Here is a 10,936-nt window from a genome sequence, read left to right as displayed (position 1 = left end):
TTTCCATTTGAATATCTAGCGTGAAGGCAGAAATTCTGCCACGGGAAGGATATAGCCTAAGTTTGCGGGACTGATTCAAAGGATTTTTTTTTTGGCCCAAGGACTGAATCAAAAGGTGCTAAAATGAGGATTTTAATTGAAGAACGATATTGGAAGCTAGAGAGGGAGCTAGATCATCATAAATGACGGGATTTCTACCACACCGAATAAGGAAAATAACATTTCTGTGCAGCTATAATTCATAGGAGACAACAGCCTTTGACAACTATAAAATGCCATAAAAAGAATAACCTCACCATCATCTAATGGCTGGGATTTTATCCCTAACATAGATGGCTGGGATGATGTGTTAATGTTGGAAAGAAATCACTAGAATCAGCACATAATCAATGAGAATATTGTAGTTTCCTCATTTTTATTATTTGGTTGCAAATCAGCTGGGATTTGCATCCTAGATTAATGCATTGAATCTTTCCTAATAAGAGCTGTGTATAGACTATATATACTATGCATCTGCTGACCTAAAACAAGGAGGAAGACGGCAACAAAAAAAGAGCACAAAAAGAAGAGAAAACGGAGAGAAAAGAGTAGGAAAAACAGCCAAAGACAGAAGAGAAAAACGCAAGAAAGGCAGGGAGTAAAAATATAGAGAATAGAAGGAGTTTCTGTTCGTTACTATGAAACAAAAAAGAGAGCAAAAAGATAGCAGAAAAAAGAGAGGAAAAAAAAAACAGGGGAGAAAAGACGGAAAAAAAGAGAAGGGAAGCCAGGCAGAAACAGAAAGGAGAGGAACGAAAAGAAAAAAGAAAGCAGAACGCTACTGTCAAAAGCAAAAAAATAAAACAGAGGCAGGGGCGTGAACTCAACAAGCATAGCACGTTTTCATTGCTGTCTCCCTCGTCATCTCGAGAGAAAGCATCAGTAGAAGGAGAGAAAACGAACAGAGAAGGAAAGCAACCATTGGCTGAGCGCAGAAGCTTCAACACCTGTTGTCTTCGTCTGTCTCAGCGCCAGCTTTTAAGAAAAGGAAAGCAGAACAGAGAAGAAGGGAAAGAAAAGAGAATAAAACAAGGAGAAGAAAGGAGAAAGATGCAAGCAACAAAGGAGAACGCCAGACGAAAACAGACAACGAAGGGCTAAAAAAAAGGCATTGCCAGCAGACCAGGTAAGTTCTTTTATTCCCAGCTTTTGCATGCATTCTTGTATTTGTTACTGTTCAAGTGAAATTTAATTCACTTGAACAGTAACCGGGTAAGGCATGTGTATTTTTTATATATATATTGTAAAAATAGAAATCTAGTATTTAGAATACCCGATTTTCGACGCAATGTGATAAAAATAAATATATATCAAAATATGTTTTCTTGTGTGTTGCATACGGCCAATACCCTAACATGTTTTAAACGTTTTTTTTTTTTATATATATATAAAATATTGGAAGTTTTAAAAAGGTGTTTTTGCATGGATTTCGTAAACACAACAAAAAAATTATTTTCTTGCATTTTTGGATTTTACAACATGTTTGTAAAATTCCAAAGGGTATTGGCCAATATTCCAAAAAATATAAAAATCCTATTTTGTGGGGAATTCATCTATTATTCACCGCTAATGTTTGGATAAAGAAATCCTTAAAGGATGAATATCCAAAAAATTATTGGGAGTAATAAATCTGCACATATCCTTGAAAAAAGCCTTGATTATAATCGAGGACATTTCAATTTATTTGTTTTTGTATTATTCACCGCTAATGTTTGGATAAAGAAATCCTTAAAGGACGAATATCCAAAAAATTATTGGGAGTAATAAATCTGCACATATCCTTGAAAAAAGCCTTGATTATAATCGAGGACATTTCAATTTATTTGTTTTTGCTCCATGGTTTATGAGCCGTGAGAGTATAAAATACTAAAAAATATAGGTTTTTTTTAGTGCCCTAGATTTCTAAATTTTTTGTCCCTCCTCCTTGCGATTTACGAGTCGCAAACTCTTGAAATACTAAGGGAAAAATGAACTTTCAAAGCACATGAAATCTCCTTAAATTTCTATCCTATTAAATTTTATTTGAATCAAACCTAGAAAAACTGATGGGATTAGAAAACACCAACACCATAGCAATTATAGAGCAAACCAAACATCAAACAGCTTACCTTAGGTAGGGCGTACTAGGGGTGCTAATACCTTCCCTTTACGCAACCAGTCCCTTGCCTTAGAATCTCTGAAAGACCAGTTAGGGTTCTTAGTGACCAAAATACTAGGTGGCGACTCCCTTATTCACAATAAAACAAAAGACCCCAAAATTCAATCGAAAGTCGTCGCGACGCCGCGCTCTGCCACGAGGGTGCGACAATACCAATAACTTTATTATTATTATTATTATTATTATTATTATTCATTAGGCAATAAGATCTTTTTTTAACAAAAAAATTTGAATTATTTTACACATTCTTAATTACACTCCTAAGTATGAACTTATCAATAATTTACTAAAATAATAACTTTTTAAATTTTAAACCTTTTTTCTCTGTATGAAATCTTCAAATCTCATTACAACTATAATTTTTAAGAAAATGTCAAGAAAAAAATAACAGACACTCCACACAAGTGATGTGTGTTGCTTCAATCAGTTTACAAAAGCCACTTCCATATATGTTTGATTTCGTCATCCTCACATTTTCTACTTTCATTACTTAGATAAATGGGTGCTTTTAAGTTTGTTTTTTCTGTGATGGTCCACATGATATAAGGGGATAATATGCATGTATAATAATCGAAGCTCTTATTATACTTGGAAAAAAAAAAGACAGTTAAAATGCTTTGCAAACTGTTGACAATAGGTATATAAAGAACTAAATGTTGATGATAACCAAAAAAACAAAGAACAAAGAACAAAGAGCAGAATGTTTTTGATGTAGGTTACTGCCATCCTTTAGCTGTTATTTATAGATGAAATCAATCACAACACAATTAAGAAACATAACTATAAACTCCTTCATTTATGGAGCTGTGTAACTTACCTAAATAAGTTTCATATCTAAAGAAGTAAAAACTGACTAAACAACATTAAGATAATGATGTTACTAATAAATAAACATTAATGAAAGATAACATATGGCTGAGACATTAATTTCAGCTTTGGTGCCATAACTTCAACACTCCTTGGTTCCAAAGTTGCACATTCCTATCATCTCCCTTAGATCTTCAAATCTATCTTTAGCTAAAGGCTTGGTGAACAGGTCTGCTAATTGCTCTTTTAAAGTACAGTATATCATCTCTAGTTCCCCTTCTTGTTGGAATTGCCTGATAGCATGGAACTTGATCTTCATATGCTTGGTCCTGTAATGAAAAACAGAATTCTTTGAAATAGCTATTGCTGATGTATTGTCACAAAACAATTTTGTGGGACTTCGTTAATCAAAGTCTAGATCATTCAGCATTTTCCTTAGCCATATCAATTGCTTTGCTGCCACATATCTGCTATGTATTCTACCTCTGCAGTGGAATGTGCAACCAATGATTGCTTCTTTGAGTTCCAACAGAAAATGCTTCCTCTAATAGCAAAGCAATAACCTGAGGTGCTCATCATTTCTTCATCACTTCCAGCCCAATCACTATCAGAAAAACCAACAAGTTTAACAGAACTTGATTTCATAAAATGCATGCCAAACTCTAAGGTCCCTTTCAGATATCTCAGAACTCTCTTGGCTGCAACAAAATGGATTTGACTTGGACTTTGCATGAACCTAGAGAGGTAATTGACAACAAAAACAATGTCTGGACGTGTTGCAGTTAAATACAACAAGCTGCCAACTAAACTTCTGTAGGCTTTTCCATCAGTTTTGGGAGCTCCATCCTCCTTCATTAGCTTTTGTCCCAGTACCATAGGTGTACTGACTGGTTTGCAATTTTCCATTACAAATTTGTTTAGTAGCTTCATTGTAAACCTCTTTTGACATAAGAAATAACCTTGCTCCGATTGAGTTACTTCCATGCCTAAGAAGTATGACAGCAAACCAAGTTCATTCATCTCAAACTTATCCTTCATGTTGGTTTTAAACTCCTCTACCAGCTGCTCATTGTCTCCTGCAATCAATAAATCATCTACATACACTGATATGATCAGAGTATGTTTGTCAACATTTTTCACATACAAAGTTACTTCATTCATGCTTCTTTCAAAGCCTAAACTCAAAAGATACTTATCCAATCTGCTGTACTAGGCTCTAAGAGCCTGTTTAAGTCCATACAAAGCCTTCTTTAGCAAATATACTTTGTTTGATGTGATCTCCTTTTCAAAGCCATCAAGTTGTTCAACATATATTTCTTCATTTAGAACACCATTTAGAAATGCAGACTTAACATCCAACTAAAAAAATATGCCAACCATTTTGTGCTGCTAGAGCAAGCAAAAGCTTTATTGTATCAAGCCTAGATACTGGAGCAAATGTCTCAGTGAAGTCAATACCTGGCTCTTGTGAATAACCCTTCACTACAAGTCTTGCTTTGTGCTTACTGATACTCCATTCTACATTCAACTTGGTTTTGAAAATCCATTTCACATCAATTACCTTCTTATGAACGGGTTTGTCAACCAGTATCCACGTTTCATTCTTTTCTATCATCGTGAGCTCCTCCTTCATTGCAGCTATCCATACTTGTGAGTTGATAGCTTCTTCAAAATCTATTAGTTCTGTTTCAGCAACATTGCACCTGCTGTAAATGTCAGCTAAGGACCTTGTCCCCCTTACTGGTTTGTCATCAACAATATCATCATCCTCTGTAGCATCCAGTTCAATTTGATACTCCTGTTTTGTCCCTTTAATTGATGCAGCTTCCCAGTTCCATATACCATTCTCTGCAACTTTTACATCTCTAGCAATCACAACTTTATTAGATTTCATATCATAGATTTTATAAGCCTTAGATTTTGTGCTATAGCCTATAAAAAAAATCCAATATCAACCTTCTGATCAAGTTTTCTTCTCTTAACTTCAAGTTGCAAGACATAGCAAGGGCTGCCAAAAACTTTTAAATGATCAACACTGGGTTTAAAGCCATACCAAATTTCATAAGGAGTCTTATCTTCTAACACTCTTATGGTCATATGATTTAGAAGGTAAGATGCTGTGTTTATTGCCTCTGCCCAGAATTTTAATGGCATTTTCTTCTCATATAGCAAACATCTTGCCATTTCCATCAATGTTCGGTTTCTCCTCCCACTTACTCCATTCTGTTGTGGAGTGTAGGGAACTTTCAGTTGGTGTTTGATCCCTTCTTTTGCCAAGTATGCCTCAAATTGTCGAGAGGTATACTCTCTTCCATTGCCAGATCTTAATATCTTCAATTTGTTTCCTGTTTCTAGTTCAACTACTGCTTTGAACTTAACAAACTCAGCAAACACATCAGATTTTGATTTCAAAAAGTGAACCCAGTAGTACCTGCTATAATCATCAACAAACAGAAGAAAATACTTTGAACCATTCAATGATTCATTATGCATCGGCCCACACATATTTGTGTGTACAAGCTGGAGTTTTGACAGTGCTCTATATGCATTGTCAGGAAAAACAACTCTAGTTTGTTTTCCTAACTAACAGGCTTCACAAATACTCTTTTGTTCCTGTATATCTGGTAAACCGTGAGTCATCTGCAGGTCAGCCATTCTCTTTAAAGTTGCATAATTGAAGTGCTCCAACCGTTTGTGCCAGAGAACAGATTCATTGTTCTCATAAGTGTTAGCACTCAAACATACTTCTCTTCAATCAACATTAAAACTTTTGTTCATCATTTTTGCAGAAAGCAGTAGCACCCCATTTTTATCTTTAATATCATGTACTCTATTATTAAAGAATAATGAGTAACCAAATTCTAGTAATTGTCCCACACTCATTAGATTCTGATTAATCTTAGGTACAGAAAGCACATTTTTTAGAGTTTTTGTACCTGACATTGTTTCAACTTCAATCGCCCCTTTGCCTTCAACCTTCACATACTCTCCATTGCTAATTCTTACTTTGGACATGTAGCTTTTATCCAAATCCTTGAATAAACTCAAATCTGTAGTCATATGATTAGTGCAGCCACTATCAATAAACCATGATGAATTGTTTACCTCTGTTGTGTTACACATCTCCTGTATTGTAGCCATGAATAAAAGATCTTCCTTGACTTCTGAACAATCAGCTACTTAAGCTTGTTTTAATGTTTCTGCTTTATTTTTGCAGAATCTTTGAATGTGACCAAATTGCTTGCAGTTTCGGCATTGTGCATTCTTAAGCCAACACCAGGCTTCAAGATGATTTGTTTTCTGACAAAATTTGCAAGCATGAAACTGTTCTTTCTTCTCTTTCCCTCTAGTGAAGTTGTTGTTGTTGTTCTGTTGCTAGTTATTGGATTGCCAGCCTTTCCCTTTTTCTCTTCTTCCTTCTTGATTGTTTCTATAAAAATTCTTAGTTTGGTTCTTCTCCTTGTAAATTGCAACAAGAGCTCCTTCACTTGATCCTTCTTGTCTATAAGCTTGCCTTTTCTCCATAGCTTGCAATGCATTTACTAGTTCTTGCAGGCTCATTTCAGAGAAATCTTTAGAATCTTCTAAAGAGCAAATTTTATGTTCAAATTTTTCTGGTAGACTTACCAGAACTTTCTCTACTATTCTTGAATCTGGAAAATCTTCTCCCAAAAGTCTCACTTGATTCATAAGTTTTGAAATTTGAGAAGAGAAGTCTTTGATGGTTTCAGTTTCTTTCATCTTCAAACCTTCAAATTGTCTTTTAAGATTTAAAATTTGCATCTTCCTTGACTTTTCATCACCATGAAATTCTGCTTTTAATTCATCCCATGTTTCTTTGGCAGATTTACAAGCCATAATTCTGGTGAAGATTTCTTCACTCACAGCATTATAAAGACAGGTAAGAGCTTTGAATTGCTTTGCCTTTTCTTCATTAAAAAACTTCATCTGTGCAATCGTAGGATTGTTTCCTAGTGGAGTTGGTGGCTTATCGCTCTCCACTATCTCCCATAAGTCAAAAGCTTTGAGATAAGTTTCCATTTTCACAACCCACGCACCAAAATTCTGCCCTGTGAACAATGGTGTTTTTGCTGGAAAATTTGCAAAATCCATTTCTTAAAAAAGAAAACTCACTTAATCTCTCGTGTTTCACTCACAATCCCTTCAAAGAAAAATGCTTTGATTTAGCCTCACTAATCTCTCGTGTTTCACTCACAATCCCTTCAAAGATCAAAGAATGTTCTGATACCAATTGTTGATAATAGGTATATAAAGAACTGAATGTTGATGATAACCAGAAAAACAAAGAACAGAGAACTTGCAACAAAGAACAAAGAGCAGAATGTTTTTGATGTAGGTTACTGCCATCCCTTATCTGTTATTTATAGATGAAATCAATCACAACACAATTAAGAAACATAACTAACATAAACTCCTTCATTTATGGAGCTATGTAACTTACCTAAATAAGTTTCATTTTTAAAGAAGTAAAAACTGACTAAACAACATTAAGATATTGATGTTACTAATAGATAAACATTAATGAAAGATAACATATGGCTGAGACATTAATTTCAGCTTTGGTGCCATAACTTCAACACAAACGTCGTCTGTTGACAATTTTTAAGCATCAACTATGAAACACAAAAAAGAAAAAGAAGAATGCTACTGCTTATTAATTAGATCATCAATAACAGCATATATAATATACCAAGGCTACAACCTACAAGTATAAAGATAGACAATAAAGAAACTCGCAATTTAGCATATGTAACATTGCTAGAAAAATAATCAAAGGAAAAACATGGCACATTATTGATGCCTAAAGTACTTGAAAATTCCTTATTTATATAAATATCAACATGCCTAATAATTTCCCCAGGAGCAGCAAGTCCATCATCATCCAACACCTATACAAGTAACACCATAAGGGACAGCATAAAACACAAGACAAATTATCTCACTATTAAAGGGTTCATTGTGATCTATATTAAAAAAAATAATTAAAATTGTTTTCCTGCATCTCACCAATTTTATAATGCTTAAGATCCCTAATTAAAACACAATGCTTTCATTAATCTTCTCCCTAGTAGGGAGTCACTGGAATATTATGGATTGACAAACAAATGCAAGTCTTAACTTAATAACCCTAAAATGTCTTGGTGTTCCAAATGTGACTAGACCAAGGAAAAGAAGGTTTAGGAGAACAAACAAAATGTGCCAAAGAAAGACTTGCAAGTGTTGGGTCCCTCTAGAGTCCATAAATGCTTTCATCAACACTTGAAGAGATAAATAATTGAGAATATGAACCTAATTAAAACACAATGCTTTCATCAACACTTGAAGAGTTAAACAATAATTCAGCCACTACGAACAACTTAAAAAGTATACCCATATTTTTCTTTTCTTTGTTATTTTTTTGCGGAGTTGAAATTTATTCATGTAAACTGTATGAAGCAATTTTTTTGGGACTAATTTATGGAAACAAAAACACCAAATTTGCATGCTTCAAAGTTGAAAATGTAGTTAGGCAGTTCAACAGTGATAACAATGATACTAATTAGCACATTTTCATATAAAAAAATGCCTTCAGTTGTGCAATGAAACGTCTAGTATTTGATAATTCATTCATCTATGGATCCATAATGAAATTCTGTAAATTTTTCAATCAGTTGTAGTACTCATGGGAACATCGCTCCAATGTGTTCCAATACATATGGATTTTTATCCATATAGTGCTCAAAGGTAAAGATAGTTGGAAAAATTAAAAGGATCTTGTCTTTATTGACCATGTTGGTAGCAGTACCACACCACCAGCAACATGCTAAGGCACATGCAAGAACAGTTGCAGCCTGCATAAAATGAAATAATTCGACCAAATCAATGATATAAAAGAACTTGCCTAGTTGTATGCAATGTTTCCCATAGCTTGCTTCCCCATAGCACACTGCCATATGATACAAGAAAGATGAAAGGAGTGATTTTTAGAAATTGAAATGCAAATGTATCACCTTTAATATTAAGAAAATGACAACAAACCTAATATGTATTTGAAAGGAGTGATTTTTAGAAATTGAAATGCAAATGTATCACCTTTAATATTGAGAAAATGACAACAAACCTGATATGTATTTCTTGGTGACTGATTATGATGAGGATAAGGAATTAACCCGGCAACAATACCTAATATCGTGAAAGGCTCTATCTCAATATGGGTTGTCTCAGGAGTGGCCTCCCATTCATACAAAGCAACCTGTAAAACAGATAATAATATAGAAAAGGTTCTTGTAAATAAATAAAAAGAGAGAAAGATAATGAAAATATAGTACAATTTCTCAATAGTGATTTCAAGACAAACCAAAGCATTGCTCTCTTCATTGACATCAATATACTCAATCAATCCCTCATGTAAGAAGTCATCAAAAGTGCGGGCTCCATCCTTGAAGAAAATGGAAATTAAATCAGGTTTAGAGTACCATCCTTTCCTTTGGTCCTAATAGAATAAATGAACTCACCATTAACTCTCTCATATGATGTTCATTAATCCTTGATACACCTTTGTCTGCAATGACCAGCGGACGACAAACTTGACCTCCATCAGAAGCAATGTACACAACATGCTAGTAGACATTTTTTGCTAAATATCAGTTATTTGCAATCCACGACAAGATAGTCTACTCAATTGTTCAATGCAGAATAGCAAAATGAATAGCTAAATGAATAAAGAGGATGGTCGAGTCAGTCATTTTTAGGATTACTAATGAATTTCCTACTTTCACAGCAAAACCTGAAGCTTTATTATGTGTCTTTCATATAGGTGGACAAGATTATCTTAGCGGACCACAGATAAATGAGATATTATACCATCCTAAAGAATCAGCAGAAAACACTTTTTATACCAACCATTCTTACCAGTATTACAAGCTTTGTACTTTCATGCATTATGACATTTACACAGGTATTACAAACTGTGTACTCTTATCCATGTGGGTGACTAAAATGTGTATATTTTTAAAGGTACAGACCAAGGGTTTTAGCCCATTGGTGAGCACATCCTCTTTCAGGTTTGATCATGTGTTTGAGCCTCAGTGCCTCCTTGTCTGTGTGGGTATCTTCCATGTATTGCAAGCACCCAAGATCTCCTCAGGACCCAAAACACAAAAAGGAACTTCACATTCTCATCCATTTTTCTTTTTTCTTTTGGCCTTTTTCAGCAACAACAGAGAGGTCATCGACACCACCACCATCATCAGTGAAGGAGGAGACAGAGAGAGTGGAGATACGATGAAGAGAAGTGTCAATATCAGAAGGGTCGAAATCAAGGATAAAGCAATCCTCAATCTCATCAAACTTTCTAATGTGTTCCGTGTTTGTTTTCTTTAAACAAAATATGGGTCTTATGGGAGTCTCATCTGGAGACGGTGAAGATGTTATCTCAATTACAGCTGATTTGATAGTCTCATTTTCTTCTTTAACCTCCATGATTGTCTATTTGCCTTCCAGGACAATAAACAATACACTGGTACAACACCAAGTAAGTTTTAACTATCTAGGTGGTCTAAAGAGAAGGAAGAAAAACGAGGAACTAGACAGGATCTTTCTCCAGGTTGATGACCAGGGAAATAGCGCAAGGCATCTTGCAGCTGCCACGATTGGAGATTATAAGCCTTGGCGCATTCCAGGAGCTGCTTTACAATTGCAATGGGAAATCAAATGGTATAAGGTAGAGAAGAAATGGAGAGCCCTAAAGAAACTAGGTAGAGAAGTTCCTTGCTTAACAGACTCACATCACAGACAGCAGAGGAGGTCAGCATCACCATCGATTTCCTTTCTCCAGAAGCAGGGGTCTACCACCACATCAACACCCATCTTCCCCGATCTCCTCATCTCCTTTAGCTCTGAAGCTTCCTCCAGCAGTGGCCACCACACGGC

At 35.0% G+C, this 10,936-nt stretch overlaps 1 protein-coding gene across 1 annotated transcript; it reads right to left on the bottom strand.

Moving 5' to 3' along the window:
- Positions 1-8,539: 8,539 nt before the first annotated feature.
- Positions 8,540-10,465, bottom strand: LOC140954605 (DNA-directed RNA polymerase III subunit 2-like). Its single transcript, XM_073404767.1, has 4 exons — positions 9,520-10,465; positions 9,363-9,443; positions 9,126-9,257; positions 8,540-8,951 (listed from the first exon to the last, which is right to left on the bottom strand). The coding sequence occupies exons 1-4, from the start codon at positions 9,532-9,534 to the stop codon at positions 8,907-8,909; spliced, it is 273 nt and encodes a 90-aa protein (XP_073260868.1). The 5' UTR covers positions 9,535-10,465; the 3' UTR covers positions 8,540-8,906.
- Between the last annotated feature and the right edge of the window lie 471 nt (positions 10,466-10,936).

This window comes from Populus alba, chromosome 15, assembly GCF_005239225.2.
Source record: "Populus alba chromosome 15, ASM523922v2, whole genome shotgun sequence".
NCBI lineage: Eukaryota > Viridiplantae > Streptophyta > Magnoliopsida > Malpighiales > Salicaceae > Populus > Populus alba.
Note: the sequence above shows the minus strand (reverse complement) of the source record. Positions and strands in the feature narration are given on the sequence as shown.